Here is a 21,721-nt window from a genome sequence, read left to right on the forward strand (position 1 = left end):
GTACTGAGGGGAAGTCACTTCTCATAGCAGCAAGATGCACGCTGGTGCTGGTGGTTCGGTTATGTGGCTTTGTTTCGCAAGCAGAATGCAGACCTAACCTTCTCAGTGCAGGCAGCAGTCGCCAGCCTGCTCTCTCATGTGCTTTGTGATGATTTTCATTTTGCACTGATGTTTCTACAGGTGTAGTAAAACCTCTGCTGCTAAGTGTGCAGGGACGATTTTGTTCAATGATTTATTTCTTATTTTAGTTTCTGTTGGAGTGAAATACTGTGAACTCTCTCTTCTGAAGATTTATATCGTGTGGAATCAATTAAATAAGTGACCTGCTGAAAAATGTAGTAATTTCCTGGATGTCCCGGTTGTTCCTTTTTCTGAAGCTGATTTCAGGAGGAGTGTTTGGGATATAAGTCAGATTAGAAACGTAAAAGACGAAAGAGTAAGCCAGACCGGGGCTGGTTAATGCGCTCCCTGTCCCCCTGCTAGTGATGCTCCCCTCCCAGCCGGGAAAGGGGCCAGTTCCTCTGTGCCATCAATGCCCAGTTGGCTGGTGGGGCGGCTGCTGGGTTCTAGGCTCTGGGGTGCACTTGTTCCACCGCTGTCCCAGGGCTCTTTGTTGCCTCTGAAGAAGCCATAGCAGAGGAGGAGGAAGGCAGCACTCCGTCAGCAGTCAAGCCTAGATGCTCAGGCCCCTGTTTCCATGGTGGACTTGGCTGCTTCAAAAGGGGCAGCTGTACCTTCTATGCCTTAGGTCCTGTTTCTTCTTCCTCTACTCCTGGGCTGCTGCTTACAGCGCTGTGGAGTTGGCTGGGGGGTAGACAGGGGGGGAATTGAAAAGTGACTTCATAAAAAAATAAAAATTTAAGATGATGTGACTGACACAACCCCCATGAGAGGCAGTGCTGACACAGGGAGGGAACAAGAAAACGCAGGGAAGACTTCACTATTCCTACTCATAAGCTGCTTTGACTTTGAGCTGCGTCAGTTCTCTGTAACTGGGACAAAGAAACCACCGTTCCAGCCAAAAAAGTGAGGCAGGGTTTTCGGGCAGGGAAAGGAGAGTGAGCCCCAACCACTCCTGTTAATTCACTGAATCCTTAGGTTGTCCCAGATGTTGTTCAGCTCTTACAATTCTACCCCAGAATTGCTTCCCACAGGAATTGTCTTTGGGTTTATACAGAGGACAGAAACATGGTGATGCTTCATGTCATGATATCTTACAGAAAGCAATGGTTGCTTTTGGAATGAGGAGGGGTTGCTTTGCAGATAGTCAAAGGGCCTTTAAGCATTAACAGCGAAGTTGCCCAAATGTTAAGTTTGGTGTAGATGCTATCAAAGGAAATACTGGCAGCGGGGAGCCTGTAAACCTCTGAAATGGGGAGAACAAGTGGGAAGGCAAGAAGTAGACAAAATACCGAGATTTAAGAGTTGTCTGTTTTCTGAATACTGACTGAAGCGACATCGAGCAGAGAAGGCACATGTGACGGTTTGAAATCACAGTGCTTCACAACTAAAAGCACAGGAAAAAAACCCAACAACTTTGAGAGGATTGATTGGGTTTTTTGAATGACACCATGAAATGACATCTTTAGCCAAACAGTACGGAGCCTTGGCTGAAATAGCTACTATTTTTCTAATACTAATGTTAAGGTGTGGTTCTGGAATTGCTGCTCTTCACAGTTCTGCTTGGTAGATGCTAGCAGAACACAAATCATTTGGTCTGCCACACCCGGGGTTATAAATTGACTGAGCTTCTGGCAAAAGTAGTTTATTTAACAAACTCCATTTTGCATGAATAGCTACTGATTTTCAAAATACTAGGATTGATCTAAGGAATTGAACCATTAAATCGTTATTACGTGCATAGTAAATAGTTCAAAATTGTAATGCTGTGGAAGGTTCCATCAGATGTTACGTTTCAAATTCTGAAAAATAAAGTTGTACCTTTATAATCTATTAGAATTGTTTGATTAGATATGTGAAAACAAATCTCTGATTGGAGGTTACAAACATGCCTTAAGAATTTGCAATGTGAAGGACAATAACCTGGAGTAGATCAGAAACTGCCACACTTAGGAATAATTCTAAACTTCTGCAATGTGAGGAAAGAGTTGGTATAATTAAGCCAGAAACCCTGAATATTAGGACTGGGTAGGGAATGTTGTGAGTAAGATGGCTGAAAAAGCTGGTGTTAAAGTTGAAGATAATGCAGTTATGGTCTGGGCCAGCATGCTTCAGAGGTTAGCTAGATGCATGATGGAGCAGGCTGTGTTGGTAACTTGGGCGCCTTGCTAGGGGCTTGTCTTAGAATAAAGATTTAGATATAAGACTTATTTTCTGCCTTGTTGGAAAAGGAAAAAAGATCAACTTTACAAGAAATACAAACAAAAATAGTTTGTTTAGGTAAGTCTGTAATAAAAACATAATGAAACCATGGCAGTGATTGTTTTGTGATTGAGGAGCAGACAAAAAGGGTTAGGAACGTGGATAAACTTGTGAGGAGTTTGTAGAGTTTTATGGTTCCTTTGCAGAGGAGATGTGATCAAGGGCTTAGAAGGGATTTGTATTCATTTCCACTGGTACCAGAGTCCTGCCAAATTAAAAACTGCTTTAAAACCCCCAAACTGACACCAAACTCCAAGATTTTCGAATAGCAGGCAATTAGGAATTTTCAGGTTGGGCCACATTAACACTACTCCAAATTGGATCACATCTACTGTGTAGTTATTTTAGTGTTCTCTTGTTGCTCACTCTTCCTCCTTTTTGTACTGTGAAATGCAAGACAGTGAGGAGAAGTTGCCGGTGAGTGTCAGTGTCTGCGGGCAGCTGTACGTCGCAGCAGCAGTGCATGCAGTTTCTCTTTCCTCAACAAAAACAAGACAACATAAATCTGAGGTCAGCCTGTAATTTGTAACTTGAGGTAGTTTCCCGACACACTCAACAAACAGTGGAGCGTTCAGCAACTTGGATAACGGTGAGAAGAGGTCCATTTCTTAAACACGCCAACTGTTGGCAGTTCAGTACATAATTCCTGTATCTAAGCTTATTCTGAAGTGCGTCAGTGTTGAATTCGGTTTTTTGCCACTTCGTTCAGGATGGACTATTAGTGCTTATGCATATTTCCCAAAGAGGGAGGAGATCATACCTACAGCTGTCTCTTCATAATAGGTAGGAGTGTCCGTAGCACATAGATGGGTATGTCAGGAGTGCTGAATTACAGCTTATTTGACTTTTGTCCCTCAGAGTACAATGAAAAAGTATGTCGTGCTCATGTTCTTAAGGGTGTTAAAATCTTTTCATGGTTTGAAAAGCAACTACAGCTTCACAGCTGAGTTGGCGTTTGGTTTGGTGTTTTCTTAGGACTCTAATGTTAGGTAGCTCTCCATTTCCGTGGATCTGATAGCCTTCCTGCATGGTAAAAATTAGGCTGTGAAACTAAATCTTTATGGAGAAAAGTAGCTGTGTATTGACATGCCCTTGTTTTTGTAGTTCATTTCACAAATTCACAGCTGAGAAGTCTGTGAGATGTTGGATTATTGAGAACCTCTTCTAGAGAAAGCTAACAAATCCAAGCAAAAACTCTGGGCGAGGCATGGTTTGTCCTTTCATAAACTGAGGTCCATTAAAACAAGGCAAATATATCTTAATTTGAATGGGCACGTATTACTTTCAAAACTAGGCACCGATTCTGTAAGTTAGTGCTAATAAAAAAGGTCTAATGAGTAGTATACTTGCTTGTCTTCAGAAATATTATGAATAACTGGAGCAAAATAATAAGCATTTCTATTAACAGTAGGTGTTTACAGTTTAGGCAAAATGTATGTGCAGTGGTACAAAAATGACATGTTCCTGGATGTCCTCAAATTTGAAAAGGTTTGGCTACTTTTATCCTTTTTCCAGTCTTTTCTCTTTGGTAAAAGAATAATGCACTGCAACTGCTCCCTGTATTGTAATCATCTAGAGCCAGAAACTAATTTTTGTGAAGAATCTGGAAGAATTAATATCTGATTTAAAAAGAAAACCCAAACAAACCCAAGAAAACAAACAAAAAAACCCCTTCCCCTTTACAAATCTGCATCTGTACCACCACTTTCCCCCACCCCAAAACCATAGCCAACACTCTTCTGTGGTACTGCTGGTTGCTACTACATCATAATACTGTATTATTTTTCTTAGAGCAGTCTTAAATAAGTTTAAGCTGTTTGCATTGTAACTTGATAAATGTCACCGTGTTGTGGAAATGTCCGTGATCAAGCTAAATGTAGCCTGCGTGAAAAGATTAAAGATTTTCATAGATCAGCTTGTTTGCTGGGAATTATTTTTGCCTTTCCTTTCCCGGCTGCAAGCAGAATTATTCAATATTTCAGAAAGATTCTTATCCCTGGATATGCCCTTGGAAGCTTGTTTCCACAGCAACACAAAGCTACTGATAAAACATCCCTTTAAAACTTCAGATCAGCCTTTTCTTCAAAGCTGTAATTAGGCTGTTTGCTGGTAGCATTGTATGTTTTTATGTGTGCGTGTGTGCTGAGCTCGGCCTGTAGAATAGCCAAGGTGAATAATCCGAGAGGTGTTGGGAGAGCATCCGGTGATGGGACGAGCCTTCAAGCGGCGATGGCTGGGGCTGCCCCCAGAGTCCCGCTGGTTTGTGAAGGAACAGCCCTCTGCAGGCTGCAGCCATTGCCAGGAGCTGGCTGCTCTCCTCCAGCAGCTGCAGCGTGCTCTCACTTGTTCCAGCGCTGCTCTGGAATGAGGCACGGGAAGAACAAAAATGGGTGGAAGAACACGCAGAAGCCATTGCGAGGAGAAGGAGCTGCAGTTGGCACTTTTCCCAATCTGTCTGGTGAAAAGCTTCCCTTTCTTGAGAAGGGCTGCGTGTTGGAGTTCGTCTTAGCACTTGGCACGGTGTCATTTGTAGGCTGCTCTGATGCTGCCGGGCGCTTTCTGGTCATTGCGTTTGGAAGCAGCCCCACCCTCGGCTTCTTTTTAAAAAGGAAGTTGGTACTGGAGCAGCGGTGGGATAAAACATGGCTTTAAAAATTGTGTGGTGCAACTTCTTGGGCTATAAATGCTCATGTATTTCTCTTCTAAAGCTGTGTAAGATGTTTTACATAGTCAAAACTTCATTATGTGTTTCAAAGATACTTAATATTACGAATTATAAACTTTACTGCTAGGGCCTGTGTTGATTTTCAGGTGGTGCCTTAAACATTTCTAAATACTGGTGCTGCTGCAGGGGACACAAGGTAGTAACTGCAGCTTGAAACAGGGATAATGGGTGTACTGGAGCTGGGAGATGCAAAATCTGTATTTAAATTTATCAAACTGCAGATAAATAGCACTGCATGGTTGCCTCAGCTTTTGTGAAGCTGCACGTCATCAGGGTGGAAATAAATCCTTCCTTTGGAATATAGCTAGTGTCAGTCACTAGGGTCATCATCACAGGAATAACACACAGGCTGTTAAAGGGAAAGTTCTGTGTGCAGTGGTTGGTACACGCAGTTAATGATTAGAAAGTAAAAGCTAAAAATTAGCACTCTAAAAATTGTGAGTATATGAACTGTTACTTCCACTACAGATTTGTATCTTCTCTGGAAAAAAGTCTAGGCAATGGAAGGTTCTTGCCTGTGGAAGGAGTCCCAGTTAACTGCTTCGGTGGAAGCAGGAGCAGTCGTCATGAGACTGAGTGGAAGCTGGAAGTCCAGACAAGTAGATCTGAACCAGGACGGACCAGGAGACCAGGCCCACTGGAACAACCTGGTTAGGATGGAAGTGTCTGCTGAGAGGTGTGCTAGGAGGGGTGGGATGTGCTCAGGGAGCTGGGCCTTCCCAGGCTGCGCAGCAGCACAGGCGGTCAAGCTGTAAAACTGGATTTCTAATTCCAGCTGAGGGTAAGTGAGATGGACCTGCCTGAAGTGACAAGTAGGCTGTTAGATGAACTGCAGTGAGGTTTATGCACCGAGTACTGGGATTCGCACCTTTTACAGTTATATCCTTTGTGAGCAGTGCCAGTGGACGCTGTGTGTGAGCAGCATGTTTCTTCAGCAGAGGTCTGGAGAGCCGTGGGCGAGCGGTGCTGGATGGAGATCAGGAGGAACAAGGAGAGCTTTGGGAAAGCATTCAGCCTGACCTGTAAAGGACCCACCTTTGTTAGTGCATGGTGTTTCCTAGGTAATGAATAGATGTTGCTGTACAGCTTCATAGGCCAAATAGGTGTCTGCCTGTAGCATGTGTGCAGCAGAGAACACCAGGTTCTTCACTGCTACCAAAGCTTTTATAGTTTTCTGTAGTATGTGTCAGATTGCCAAAGCACTGTGTTTTAATGGGTCACAGAGTTGGCTCAAGGCTCTATTTGCTTTGAGGGCTGTGGCTCTCAGTGTGAAATGGTGTTAACTTTATGATACAGAATATCTGGGGACCTGTATTGTGCCTAATATTTAAGATGTTATGCATAAGCAACCGTACCTGACTAATTGTTTGCTTAGCCTCTTGCTCACAGGAATTGAGACAATCTTTTACAGATTTAGTCAAGTTACAGAAAAGCTCATATTTCAGTAAGTGTGGCAAGAGAAATAAATTCAGTGTCCCTTTTAATGTTTCAGCTAGTCAGTGTTTCAGTTTTGCTCTCCGTAGCTGAGGCTTTGCAGCGGTAGCAGCCATGCATGCGCAGCTACCCTGGTGTGGTGAGATCTTCTGATACAAACAGAAAAATGACTGTATGCAGCTTGTACACTGGAGAGGAAACTGATTGCATCTTTACTGCAAATTGTCAGGTTTTTCCACACAGAATCATGTGTTTTATAGTTGAACCATCTGAAAGCAAAATTATCCATCCTTTTTCAAATACTTTTGCCAAGAAAGTGCTTCAAGATGTATCAGTGAAACAGCTGCAGGCGAGCAGATCTTGATATATTTAATTAATGGATCAAGTTTGTTGAATCTGTACAAGGAAGGATGTATATTTTCCATGAATAACCAACCTTTGCTTGAGAAGCAATAACTTAGAGATTGATCAAATATTGTAAGAGAGATCAGGAGCTTTTATTTAAGCAGCATGCGTTTGTAAATATTGGTATTTTGTCTTTCTCTGTTCCACATAGCCACTGCTGTCCGGCACTTTGAAACGAAGTGAGGTTCTGCATGGTGGGAGAAAAAAATATGTTTAAGTCAATACGAGAAGGAGGTAGGAGGTTTGTTTGGAATGATAGAGCAGTCCCTAGGATTCTTTCATTGCTTTCCCAAATACAGGTTCATGCTTTGTAATTATTTCTGGCTTTGTTTTCTGCTTGTGACTTACCTTACCGGTATATGGTAACACTGCAGGTGATCAGCTGATTGATGAAGAACGTTACCAAAGGCGCAATGCTCTTGAAGGCTGTGCCAAGTTCCACTTACAGCACTTCGCTATTATCTATTTTTGGACTTAGGAACTGCTAATGTGTTATCTCTACATATGTAACAGCCCCAGCTGTAATGAATGCCTGCTTAGCATGTGGAGTTCAAAGCGCTCATGCAGCATTCACGTTCTGTGTTTCTAGAGGCAAATAAACTGTGCAGTCTGTCTGTGGTTATAGACCAGAATTGGAGATGTTGGCAGGTCAGAGTGGTTCTGCGGAGAAGTCATGCAAAAAGGGTGTCATTGCATAGGCGTGAGCCGTGTGAGGGACTTCCTGAGTGGCACAAAGTCACTGTCGTTTTTAATAATGAAAGTGAGACGTTCAGTACTCTTGCTTACAGTGGTAACAGCACTATCTCAAACACCTTGCCGCACCATCAATCTGCTTAGCGGTAGGAGAACCTAGATGCAGCCAGGCATTCAGATTCCTTCTAGGTCTCCTTTGCTAATTGGATTTTCATGTATCGTTCTGCCGTTTGCCAGATACCTGGATATCTCAGCAGAGTAAGGCCAGTTAAAAGGGTTTCAAAGACTGTCTGGGACTTGGTTATATAAGACTGCTGGAATGTAATGCTCGTGTGGCTAGTATGTTTGTGTTTCTGTTTAAAATAGTCCAGACTAACAGAAATGTTTAAATATAGGCTTGATTATTTTCTGATTTCTGGAAAATGCAGTAGAGAACAAAAAAGTTTGAAAGGAACAAGAATCATAAACACATATTTAAATTCTAATTTATTAAATTACCATATGCTTTTAATACAAAGAAAAATTATTATAATGAGATGCTTTGTCATTCACATAAGCGAGACCACAGAAAAGGTTCTAACATCTGTAAGAATTCGTAACAATTTTACTAAATAGTAACCTGAGTCCAAATTTTAGAAAATTATGTATGCTTTACTGAGCCATTTTAGTAGGCTCAGGTGTTGATATTGTTCATAAATGCATAGGCATGTTGAACAGCAGTACGGAGCCAGTTTTATTGGTACAGCTAGGAATGCAGTTTTTAGCTTCTGAAGTCACAGCACTGTAATTGTGCAGCGGGTGTGCTCGTTGATGTGGGTCACCATCCCTGCGTTAGCACCTTGTCCTGCTGCTGGCTTTTGATTCACCTGCGTAGCCTGATATGTTCTTTCTCTTGTCAGACTGTTGTCTTCGGAATTGAACTTGGAAAGATATTTTCATGAATTCTCCATCCCTTTTGTTCTTTGTCTGTTCTTCATGGAGGTGCCAACAGTGTAGCACGTTAGAGGAGTAACTGTGACAACTGGAATTACTTGCAGGAGTTAGATGTAGGATGGGGAATTCTGCTGCTTGAAGGATGATTCCTGAGGGCTTTTCTGAATCCCAGAGTGAATGGGTTAACTCAAGGTGAACTACTTCTTACAAACCTCCTGATTACAGCTTATAGGAAAAGACTCAAACTTGTTTGTTCCATGGGCTGATGAAGATGATGAATATTCTTTCTTCAGGTATCTGAGAATTGGCAGGCTCTGAATCACTCGGGAAAGCTAGTGAATTGTAGATACGCAGATGGGCTGGTGGTGAACAACTGTATTTTGTCTTTTCATCAAACCTGAAAGATATGTGCCGCTGTTGCTTCTCTTCGCTTGATAAAAATAAATCTAAACCAAGTGCACTGCCCCTATATTCAGTTGAATTTGTGTTCTCACTTTTGAATTGAATGAATTTAATATCCCTTGTAACTAATGTTGTCGTTTCTCTTCCAGTTCTGCCTATGATAACGTCAACAAAGTTCGAGTTGCTATAAAGAAAATCAGTCCTTTTGAGCATCAGACATACTGCCAGAGAACTCTGAGGGAGATTAAGATCCTACTGCGCTTCAGACATGAGAACATTATTGGAATAAATGATATTATCAGAGCTCCAACTATTGAACAAATGAAAGATGTGTATCCTTTCAAAGATTTAACTTGTTCTGTGTAGTTAGTAATGGTTGCTGCCTTCTTCGTCCTCATCATTACTAAATGTTAATTGAAATCGGTTTCTGTTATTGTAAATTGAAAGGGAAGTTCGTAGTGTTTGATCAGTTTATAGATATGTAGATAGATTTGATATGTAGTTGAGCAGTAGTTTTTATTTTCCACAAAAAGAAAAAAAATTGTTAATTTCTATCTTCCAAGGCAAAGAACACAATGTCATAGAGATCATTTCAGTTCAGTCATGTAATCCGAAAACTAAATTTGCTCTTGATAGAGCTGTTATTAGAACTGATTGCTTTGAGGAGAAAGTGAAAAGGCCTACCTCTGCTGTAATTGTCTAAAATTTTATTAAAGGATGCAATGGATACATCTTGGGGGCGGGGACGGATTAAAATAAAGCAAAACACAGCCCCCAGTTTTGCAGTGCTTCCCTCACATGTGAGAGGTTTGAAACTGCACGTGGGCAGGTAAATGTGCATGATTGATATGTGCAGATCTGGCCTTTTTGCTGTACTAGTTGTTCTCTCGTGGGAAGCTTGGCATCGTGTAGCCATGAATTCGTGTGGGTATTGAATGTGTGAGGCAGTTATACCTGAGATACGAGACCTGTTTAGAGCCAAGCAGCTTCATTTCCCCAAGTCTGTGCGCGATGGTTTGTGCTGCCTTCGCCGGTTTGCAGAGATCTGCCCAGTGAAAGGCACGAGCGTGTACAGGCAGAAATTGAACTGAATCTAGGTCAAATGTGTTCACCCCCTACCTTATCAATGTTATTTGAGCTCAGTCGGTCTTACACAGGGTTCCGAGGTAGCATTTCTGTGGCTGTTTTGACCACCGTAAGGGCATGCTGCCTGTAAAATGATGTCCCGGTTGCGTGATCCAATCTGTACTCCCAGAGGAGAGGATGGGCACGCCTCACTGCAGTGACAGCAGTACTGGGTTGTCATGAAATCCAATTTCTGTGAAAAGTGATCATGGAACTACACCTCAAGGGTCTTGCTGCCAAACTGAATTAAGGGAGAATATAATTTTAGTGAACTCATTCCTGCCAAAGCAAAAGAAACTCCCTTTTCTTTATGTACATTCCAATCTTAGGAAAAAAAAATCACTTGACTGATTTAGTTTTGCTAAGAAAAGGACTGTTGTGTTCAGTGGAGTGCAATAAATACCTGGTAAGGGAGAACAATGGCCAGATTTTTGAAGTGGAGAGGTGGCATAGAAGACTGATCAGAAACTGTCATATCTTCTACCTTCATGCTTTTATGCAGCTGCAAGCAAGTATCTCAGAAGCTTATTACTCATTAAACTGAAAAACAATCTTTACTTCTTGGGAAGCAGGATAGAAATCTAATCATATTAGGAGTCCAATAAAAATCAGGCTTTAATAAAGGAACAGAGGTTTATGATGATTAATTTGAGAGGACCACATACTGATGCCTCTTAATTCTGTAAATGGCTGCATCATGTAACAGGATTGATTTCATTTAAACTTGTAAAGCAAGAAGCAACTACATAGTCTCATAAATGTCATGAAACAGGCAAATAAGAGAAATTGTTATAGAAGTTTCCTCTGATGCTGCACCTTGGTCTCCAAGGGACACCACCTTTGTTGTGCTGCCTTACATCTGCTAACCGACAGATACATTGTGCAAGATCTTATGGAGACAGACCTTTACAAGCTCTTAAAGACCCAACACCTCAGCAACGACCACATTTGTTATTTCCTCTACCAGATTCTGAGGGGGTTAAAGTATATCCATTCGGCCAATGTGCTTCATCGTGACCTCAAACCTTCAAATTTGCTGCTTAACACCACTTGCGATCTCAAGGTGAGTTAAAGTTCCTTATAAATTTTGCTGCTATAACTGTGAATGTGGTTTTGTTACTGAGGATTAGCATGATTTCTATCCTGGAAAGATTGCCATTGCAGTATTGGTTTTGATAAAATAATTAAGATGCGAGTGACTAAGAACTCACTGTTATGCTGTTTTAGTGAGTACATCACTGTTTCCATCTGGAGGCTGGCAGTGAAACAGCCTCTTTGAAAGCTGGGTGAAAATACTGTTCTGAGGCAAGGTTATATTTACCTAGAAAGTAAACTTGAAACTGTCTGTACTTCAAGTCTTGGTTTCTTTGTGTTTTAAATTTATAATTGTTTAATGTTGGAAAAGGATTTCATATTAGTGTGCAACTAAATGGCACATGAAATTCAGTGTTGCTTAAATGCACAGCAGTTACTTGGAGACAAGAGCATTCCTAATTTACACGCCCAGGATGGGCTCTGTGCTGGGTGACACTACAGAAGGGTGCTCTTAGAGCTGTTAGGATTCTTGCAAAATGTCAGCTCAGTGCTTCGTGGCATTCGGTATCACAAACCAAGTATAAAGAATCGGAACAGAAATAGCGAATAGAACAGAAAACATGGTGATCTGTAATTTTCTGTTGGTTTCAAGTCTTTGGTTGTGTGATTGCAGTTATCGCACTTCTCCCTATGATAGCCCTTTGAAAGAGGTGCCCAGGACTCAGAGGTGTTGCTCTCCGTATCCAGAAGTGCTGTTCAGCCAGGATCCCCTCTGCTGGAAGGAACTGCTTGAGGAAGAGACAGAATACAATAGAATTGGATAAATGTTAGTGGCATAGGGAGGGTGAACAAACAAGTTGTTCACCATCTTTACCTATTAAAAGGCAGGAGAATGGGAGAGGCAGGTGGCATGCTGAGAGAGAAAGGACATAGCGGTTAACTTGCAGCATTGTTAGCTGTGGAATTTGATCACACAGAGCACTGTAGGTGTTGCAGAAAATGTGACTGAAAAAACACCAGGCAAGTTAGTAGCAGGAAAGGCTGTTGAATGCTGCCTCTGGTTGAGTGTCCCGTGGGGGCAAGTCCATAGGAGACTAGTAGAGCAGCGTTGCAGTGTGTTCCTTTTTTACGCTGTGTGTTATGGATTTACTCTTGCTCGCTGGTGGAGTGAGATTATGGAGCTTATATTACTTAGACTTGAGTGGTACAATTGTTGTGCCTACCATATTGCACTGAATTACACTTGTTTTTTATTGTAGCTCTAGCTTTCGCATTTAGAATAAAGAACCAAACCCCAAACCAAACAAAAATACCCTTCAAAATGTAGCCAGCTGCTGGCTGTACAGGTCTGTCACCGTTCCAGGAAATGCCCTCGCAGTTCTTATGCTGGTCCATTCTGTAATAAATACTGGCTGCATGATCAGTTTGCTTTACATTCCCTCTGCTACTTGTCAGCTTTTTTTTTTTCCTATTGCACGAGCTGCCGACTGGGCACCTCTGACTCCTGCTGTGGGATTTCAGCAGCTGTTGTAGCATCAGATCCCTCCAAGGCATTAACCCTTTCATGGAAGAAGTGGAGTAAAATCAAGACAAGAAGGGTTTGAGTGTAGCACTGTGTTCTGTGCACCTAAAGGCAATAAAATAATAACAGGCAATGTTTTAACAAGTGTGATGGTCATGAAGGAAGGTAAGCTCACTGTATGGCAAAATAATACAGTATGACCTGAGTGAATACTGTTCCAGTTTCTGGATAAGATGCTAAAACAGGCATGCCACTGCAAATGTACTTCCTGGTGCAGAGCAGCATAGTCTGTGTGACAGAGCCTGTGGCTTTTCATAACCTGAAGGGAACTGCTGTTGTGTTAATACCACAGCTGAAGTTTAAACAACAGAACTGGGGAGAAAACTAGTACCACATTGTGAACAGCAGTTTGTGACTGTACGTCATTTGACTTCACTGTCTAGTTTTACATATTTTCAGGGATAGATTCACTTTGAGAGGCCATGGAAACTACTGCCTTGAAATCTCTATTCAGTGCAAGCCCCAGTTAATAAAGATACTGGTCTTCTCTTTTGCAGCCTGGCATCTTTCCCATGAATGAGATTAGTGTATCCTGATACACAGACTGGAATACGCTCTGAAATAGGATCTAGTGTTTTTAGAAATATTTTCACACGCTTTCATGATTATCTGCATCCATCAGTTTGACCTGCTTTGTAGCTTTGTAAATGAAATCAGCTACGTAAAAACTATCGTGATCATATAATTTTCCTAGGCCAGTGGCATTAATCTTTCAGAAAATGAGGTCAAAGTTGTTTTAAACAGATTCTCAACCCGTATGTTGCAGTGTCTTCACTGTACTGGTTTAGCTGAGAACCAGCTTCTCAGACTTGGTTACAACATTAAAACGCTGTATCAGTATTATTTATAAATCGCACTTTTCTGTCCACACAGTGAATACTCCCAAGTACTCCCATGAAGCATTGTTAGATGGTTCCATAAGCTTGAAAGGAAGGCGATGAGAGACGGTCTTTTTGAGGAAAACTGGAAGTTATTGTTTGTTTCAGGATTTTATCAATTCCTCTAGAGGTGTAACTGTTCTGACTACCATCTTATCAGTAGCAACTAAACTTCATGAAAGCTGCTCCTTCTATACAAACGCAAACACGGGCACAGACTCCTCAATGACACAACTGCAGATACCAGTGAAACTCCTGGGTGTCATTCCATGTGCTTAGTAGATGGTTGTATGTCCGTGATCCTCATAAACCTTCACATCTGTTCGACAGCTTCATCCAGTTTTAAGCTATCTCTGTTTCAAAAAAAAAGGAAAACATACCTGATATCAATTACAAGAACATTGTTTTTGGAAGGTGGAAGCTAAATATATGAATAGGATGCTGGAATTTTATTTATTGTTGTAGTGGAGAAGTGATTCCTTCTCTTTTAGCAGCACCTGCTCTGTCTCTCCAAGGCATGAAGCTCTGACTGGCAGACCTGGTGCTCTTGTGGTGCATTTCTTTTATTCTCTGCTATGACTTAGTCAAAATGCCAAGGAAATTCTGCCTGTTGGCATGTTGCTCTCATAGATACTTTCTTCTTCTGTTTGAGCTCTGATTGAGAAGCCTGCCTTCTCCTGGTGCTTGGGCTTTTGCTGGTTATACTTGAACAGATGTAGTGGACTCTTCTTTAACCAGGGTAGCTGCTGTCAAATGCATCCTGTAGGCACAGGGCATGGACTGCCTGCCCTCACTGAGGTACAACCAGTCTCAGTGCTTCCTCCTCAGCTCCGAGGACTTCGGGTGGAACGCTGGTCCCTCCAGCTTCTCTCCTGTTCTGCTCCTGGGCAGCTCTGCAGCTGGTGGAAACACTGCTGACAGCCACCGGCCACTCTCCTGCAGTTTCAACCCTGGTGCCTTTGGTGTTTCTTCCTTTTGGCTTAACCTGCTCCTGCTCTGGTCTGCAGGGGACTTCTGTCGTATTAATGAGCTCTCTTTGTTGTTCACCTTCCTTTCCAGCCCATGTGCATTTTTCTACTTGAACTGAGAGATTCACAGAAGCTTTCTTCAATTCAGTTATTTCTCCACACTGTGGACCTGAGTGTCTGTTGTCTTTTGTCTTATTAATAACAAATCCTTGTACTTTGCTGATGTGTAATACTATAATTCTGCACATGCCTCCTAGTCTTATCTAGCTTTTTTCTGAGGTTTGAAGGAAGAGGTTTTAACAGTTTTTTCTGCCTGCATAATTATTTTCTGAAGTTCATTAAAGTGGTCCTGTACAGTTTCTTTGCCTCTGCCTTTACGGGAAACTCTTCTGATTATTTGTACTGATTTCCTTTATGGAAGCTGCTAATTGCACAGAAGGCAGCTGCTCTGATTCTGTAGCCTGGGAAAGCCTTAACATGCTTAAAAGGCTGCCTTATGGCTGTGTTTTCCAAGGTTTCAGGTTTGGGTGTTTTTTTAATATGCTGGTAAAGTCAGAGGCCTGTCCCTCCAGGAGAGTAAAGGAGCAGGTTGCCAGGGGATAAGGAGGTTTCTGTGGTTTGGTAGGATTATCCATTACAGTCTTTATTGACTACAATGTATTATTATTTAACATTTTTAATATAATCGGTTAATTGCACAATTAACTATCAGAGTAAACTGTAATAAAATGTATGCATCAGAAGAACCTCCTGACTGTTTGCTGCTCTATTTAATGCTTTATTTTCCTGGGAGTTACCTCTAATTTCATGCAAATACGCTTTGTGTGGATATTGATCACTATTGTAAATGGTATGTGATGGCAGCAAAAGCAGAGGAACGTTGTCATGTACCCTTTGGAAGATAGAAGGGGACCTGCTCTACTGGAGAACACTGCCTGGCTTCACAGTTTAAATTTTCTTAATTTCTCTCTGGAAAGAGGGCCCTCGGTGGTTCTGGGAGCCATGGAGCCCCCTTACCAGAGTACAGATGAAAGCATTTCTTCCTTTTTGCTGAAATCCTGAGCCTGGATCAGCGTTACTTTTCTTTTCATGGGTAGATAAAAATATTTTCCTTATACAGGGTTGAGAAATATTTTCTGTGGGTTTTTTTTAAGCTCATGCTTCCTTCAGCAACTGAAATCTCTCCAGTCTGCCATTATCTCAGGACTGGATAGGATGTTTTCTCCTGCACAGATGCAGTTAGGATGGTGGCTTTTGTAAAAAGCAGTATTAAACTTTATTACAAGTGTGTTGTTTGGTGACTTTGTTTTCTGAAATCTTAATCTCTCTTCCTTTTCTAGTACCTGTCTGGCATCAGGCTGGAGCAGTGGCTCTCGCGTCCTGTCTGGCAGAGAAGATATTAAATATGTAGAACAAAAATTGTACACTAGGAACATCTTCCCCCCCACCCCTGAAACCATTTATTCTTCACATACTCTTTGTACTTAATACAAAACATTTTTCCAAACTTTTTTGCAATAATTTGTTTATAGAAGTACAGGCTACCATCACCGTATTGGTGGATGTTGCATCATGGGCTGAGAGCGGTGACTCAGTGGTGCTGTAGCATCAGAAGCAGTGTCTGCAATATCCAATATGCTTCTTTCTTTTTTGTTTTCTTTAAAACCAGATTTGTGACTTTGGACTGGCTCGTGTGGCAGATCCAGATCATGACCACACAGGATTCTTGACAGAATACGTGGCCACACGTTGGTACAGGGCTCCTGAAATCATGCTGAATTCCAAGGTAAGAACCATAGTGCAGTGCTGCGTTGCTTCCGTTGCTGGTCGTTCTCTTGTGATTACCCAGTTTGCTTCCCCGCTCCCTATGCTTTTAGGGTCGCAGTGCATGCATAGTCTGAAGGAAATGTGGTACTGGATTTGCAGTGTAGCTGCTGGCTTGCAATAAACTTGTGATTACTGGATACTACAGCTGAGGAATCGTGTGCAGGAGTGCCCATGTGTCTGGTTCATTGCTGGTCTTGAGACTTCTTTCCATCAAATGCTCTTCCAGAGAGTGGGACAGCACTACTAGCATTTACTGCCAGCTTCATCAAGGCTTGGACATGTGGTCTTAATATTATCTTGACATCTTGATTTAGGTTTAGAGTATGTAGCGGGTGAATCTGAGTCTGAAGGAGTGTGATCTTTGTCAGTTGCATTCCCATGGTCTTAACAAAAAATCCCTTTGGGTTTTTTTATACTTGGAATTACTCTTGCACTCTGTGGCTGCTCTAAATTGTATCTGCTCCCTGTACCCTGCGAGTAACGGGTGTCCTTCATAACCTTTGTGTTAGTTTCTACAGCCATGCGCTTGTTTGCAAAACACCCGGTGACATCTGTGTCATCCATTCCTCACAGGTTTTGTTGTTCCTGGAGAACTACAGTTCTGTTGGTTGTTTGGTTTGGTTTGTTGTGGCAATGCTGTGTCTAATGCCCTTCTAGAAAACAGTCCGCTGACGAACTGAGGCATTTTCCAGCTTCTTATATTTTAAACTCATATTGAGGCCGTAATAAGGCAACTGAACCTTACTTCTGTACATTTATCAGCAGCTTTCATGAGAAAATATTGTGTTTCTTAAAGAGGTGGTCACCTGGCAGTTTTCCTGGCCTGTAGTCTGATTCCTTGGAGAATTACAGTGCCTTGAAAACAAGTGCTCGGGTGATGCCCTGAGAAGCCGGTGCCAAGTTGGCTGCAGGTTCAACAGAGGTGTTGGCTTTGGCTGGGGAGCAGTGGGCAGCAGGCTGGGGAGGCCAGCAAGGGAGCTTACAGGGCCAGCACTTCCAGGAACCTGCCTGTGTTCTGCAGGCACTATTGTCACTGGTGTGCTTCTGAGCAAAAGCCTTTTGTTACAGATAACAGGTTATTTGTACACATGAAAATATGGCCATTTGTTCTATTCCTCTTAAAGCTCACTTGCTGTTGGCCGCTTTGCATCATCCTTGCTACTTCCTTACCTGTTGTGTTTTATGAATCAGCTGCCAGTGGCCCCTTTGATCCTGAAGGCTTCTTACCTGTATGGTATTTGGATCTTATCAGGAAGAAGGCCAGCTTTTTTCTCTGTGTTTAGTGTACCATTAGGAGCTGTAGCAGGAAGGAAAACAGCTTGTTTCCAAAATTTGCTAGTGTAAATGTGCTCTAAAATTAGGGAGTCTCCAAGATTTGCACTTGGCAATATGTTTGGCTAAACTTAGAGAATCCTTTTGGAAAAGTGTATCTTGCATACTTCAGTTCCTGCGACCCCTTTGAAGTGGTGGTTTTGAGATCCAATTCTTAATTATTTCACTCTGTAAAGAAACCCAAGCAGCAGGAACAAGCATGACTCATCTGAAAAAAAAAAAAAAGATTTATTGACGTGCACTTTCACAATTTTCTAAAGTAACATGTTGCCAAAAGTATGCAGAAATGTCTTTGACAAGAATGTTTTTGCTTTGCTTGCAGGGTTACACCAAGTCCATTGACATCTGGTCAGTAGGCTGCATCCTGGCAGAGATGCTCTCCAACAGACCCATCTTTCCAGGGAAACACTACCTTGACCAACTTAACCATATCCTTGGTAAGCTTTATTGAAAGGTAGCATTTTCACATCCTCCTGCCTCTCATCTTTTCTACCAACCAAACTGGTCTTGGTCACTCATATTTCTCTTGCTGGTCAGTGCATAACACACGGATTGATAGGTCTGTCATCCGCTCCCTGTGTCTGCATCTGCAGGGATTTCTGCAGCCAGTCAGTGATTCGGGGGGCAGCTGGAGGAAACTCAACCATTTATTTACTGCATCAGCGGAGGTGTTTCTAAAATAAAAACTGTTGGGTGCAGATCAATATTTGAAAAAAAAAAAATTACAGGTATGCCACTTAATTGGATCTTTTAAACAGATTTATGATCATTAGAAAACTCAAACACATTTGTTTACAAGAAAATAACTTAAACCTTTTCAGTAAAGGTTTCTAACAGTTTCAAGGTGTTCTGTACTCGTCAAACACTGAGTCTGAAAGCTCCTTCCCAGCAGTTTTAATGTTAAGTTTTAGCAAATGTGATATAACCATTTTAATGTGTTTTTCATAGAATGCTGATCTCTTTCTTTTTTTAGGTATACTTGGATCCCCTTCCCAAGAAGATTTGAATTGTATAATAAATCTAAAGGCCAGAAACTACTTGCTTTCCCTACCACACAAAAACAAGGTACCCTGGAACAGGCTGTTTCCGAATGCTGACCCCAAAGGTATTTTATGCTCTATTATGTTGTATCACATCTTCAGAAATGGAAATGAGCACCAAAGTAATGGCGGGGTGGGATTTTTAAAACCTCCTTAAGAATTTGTCCGTGTTGGAAACAGAACAGACAGGTCCCTTGTACTGGCTTATCTTTTTAAAGCAGTTTTATAGTGAGCCTAAGATTGCATACAAAAATCTGAAGCATCTATGTGAGTGAAGAAAAAGCCTGATCTATTCAATTTTTGTGGTATTTAAAACAGATGGTACCCTCAGGTTCTGTGCCGAGCCTGTGGAAAGGTACTTGAGCAGCCACTGGCCCAGGTGATGACACCCCCAGCTGCAGCGGGTGCAGTGCAGTGGGCTGCGAAGGTGCCCAGGCCCAGTCTGCTGCTGCCCTTCCTGCCACTGCAGCTGCACGCGTTCACACCCCTCTGGGCAGCCTGTGTTTAATGTGTAATACCAGTGTTGGTAGCACTTCTGGTGCTTTGGAGTGTGTATTCAACTCTTGCTCGCATTTTTTTTTTTGTTTCCTCTCAGCACTTGATTTGTTGGATAAAATGTTGACCTTTAATCCTCATAAGCGGATTGAAGTGGAGCAAGCTTTAGCCCATCCTTATCTGGAGCAGTATTATGATCCAAGCGATGAGGTAAAGACATTGTTAAAATGTAAATGTTGATTAAATGAGGCAACAGGTTGTTTTCTTCATTAGTTTAAAGAGAGTGTTTCTGCTGCTCTAATGGAGTTGGAGAATGACTTGCATCAACTTACCAAAATGTTGTATTTCTTGTTCTAGTGCAACATTTTGGAGGTGTAACACAATAAATAGATGCAAAGGAATACTTCCTGAAAGTGGAACTCCTCAGCTTGCTGTGGTTTTGTTTCATAATCCGTGAGATAATGGAGAATAATAGAGTTTGCCATCAGATCATGCGTTTAACCCTCCCCCAAAATCTGAACTCGCTGTAGTGTGGTACACAAATCTGATGAGATTTCAGGTTACTTCTGGTGAAGAAGTAGGGGAGGAGGAAATAAATTAGTTTTTCTTAAGGGACGGATAAGTTTATTCTGAGAAATACAAATGTCAGTTTTTCTTCAGGTAGAGTTGTAAGCCTTACTAGGTTGTAAGCCTTTAACAAATATTTTAACTTGTGGTTTATATTTGAGTAGATACTTACTGTGGTTTGATTTAAAATTTGCTAAACTAATCTATAAAGCGCACAACGGACTCGCAGACATAATTCTTCCTCAAAGACTGCACAGTAAAAGATAATTTTGTGAAGTGCATTTTCAGATCTCAGAACAGTAGTATTGAAAAAGTAATGCTGTTTCTCTGTGTTATTAAGCCTGTAGCTGAAGCACCCTTCAAGTTCGATATGGAGTTGGATGACTTACCGAAGGAAAAGCTGAAAGAACTGATTTTTGAGGAAACTGCTAGATTCCAGCCAGGATATCGATCTTAAATTGTGCATAGGTAAAGTCACAGCGATACGGAACCACATGGGCAGGGGGTCTGTTACCACTAGGGAAATGTAGAACATACCTTTTCTTTCCATACCACAGTTGTCTGTGAAAGGATAGCGTTAGGCTTGTTTGTTTGACCTCAGTCCTGTTCTGTTGCTGAAGAAGTTTAGTTTTGCCTATAACGTTGAAGGGTCTCTAGGGAATCCAGGCTGTTGGCTAAGATGTTTACTTAGTTTGTAGGTTGCATTTAAGGAATAAGAATTACATTTAAATGGTGCTTCTCAGAATAGAAGCTATGGTAACCCTTCAAAATGCAAATTTTATTCAAAGAAACATTTTAAGGGAGCAGTGTTCTTCATATATTACAGACTGTTCTGTCATATGGCCTCAGATGCTTTTAAAAAAAGTCTCCCTTAAATGTTAATGTACAGTGGAGAAATCTCTTGGGGTTGGGGAAACGCCACTGAAGATTCTCAGTGCATCTAAAATAATGTGAGTAAATAAGAATAGGTATCTAAATATTTATAAGTCAGTTATGATTAATCCTCCTAACCTTATGAAGATTTAAAATTTTAATCTAAAAGGTAACGTACTGGTGTCACCATCTTTGACTTGGAGTTTGGTTTTTTTTGATCAATGAACGTAAATGGTCTTCATGTACCATGGAGCTTGCAAGTTTCGTACAAAATTGGTCAAATACTGACTTGAATAATTTTTTTAATACTTAGTCATAGAATCACAAAATGGTTTGGATTAGAAGGGGCATTTAAAGGCCAGTCCAACCCCCTGCCCCGAGCAGGGACATCCCCAACTCGAACAAGTTTCGTCCAGCCTGGCCTTGAACACCTCCAGGGATGGAGCGTCTACTGCCTCACTGTACAGCCTGAGCTAATGTTTCACTACCCTCAGCATAAAAAAAAAAAAAAATCTCTTCATTGTATCTACTCTTGTGAAACGTTGGTGATGTGAATAGCTTAAAGTGTTAAGGTTTTGTGATGGGAAAAGAAAAACAAGAAGCCAGCCCAATCTAGGTTGCCTTTTGGTCTTAAAAGTAGTTGCTGTGCTAGTCTTAGTCTGCAGCAGTATTCCACAATCACTGGTTTTTGTTGGTGAGTCAGGCAGAAAGCTTAAGTTTTCAGCCAGTGAACTTCCTCACTGCAAGAAATCCATGAAAGAAAGAGAAACAAAAAAAGTGGAGGAAACGTTTGAAAATAGAGTTTTAACTTAAATGGGGTAACTCCGGCTGCCGCTGGCTTGAATTATCCCAGTGTGTAGTTCACAAATAAAATAACTTTGATCTTTAGAAATACTGTATTTTGTTTAGTTAGGCTTACTAGCTAACACCTGAAACTATTTTAATAATGCAAAGTTAGAGCAATCTGAGGCCTGCACCTCTGGCTCTTGCTCTCAGCTGGACATTGCCCAGAGTTTCGCCTGGGA

At 41.6% G+C, this 21,721-nt stretch overlaps 1 protein-coding gene across 2 annotated transcripts in view; it reads left to right on the forward strand.

Annotated features, from left to right (window-relative positions):
* The window catches only part of MAPK1 (mitogen-activated protein kinase 1), a 35,456-nt gene that overhangs the window by 8,640 nt on the left and 5,095 nt on the right, over nt 1-21,721 (forward strand). For both annotated transcript variants that reach the window (XM_069870695.1, XM_069870694.1), the window contains exons 2-8: nt 9,124-9,306; nt 10,973-11,162; nt 16,232-16,348; nt 18,044-18,158; nt 18,695-18,826; nt 19,357-19,466; nt 20,164-20,291. In XM_069870695.1, the coding sequence (XP_069726796.1) occupies nt 9,124-9,306; nt 10,973-11,162; nt 16,232-16,348; nt 18,044-18,158; nt 18,695-18,826; nt 19,357-19,466; nt 20,164-20,280 (964 nt within the window). In that variant the 3' untranslated portion in view covers nt 20,281-20,291. The remainder of the gene's footprint in view (nt 1-9,123; nt 9,307-10,972; nt 11,163-16,231; nt 16,349-18,043; nt 18,159-18,694; nt 18,827-19,356; nt 19,467-20,163; nt 20,292-21,721) is intronic.

Source organism: Phaenicophaeus curvirostris, chromosome 17 (genome assembly GCF_032191515.1).
Source record: "Phaenicophaeus curvirostris isolate KB17595 chromosome 17, BPBGC_Pcur_1.0, whole genome shotgun sequence".
Lineage (NCBI taxonomy): Eukaryota > Metazoa > Chordata > Aves > Cuculiformes > Cuculidae > Phaenicophaeus > Phaenicophaeus curvirostris.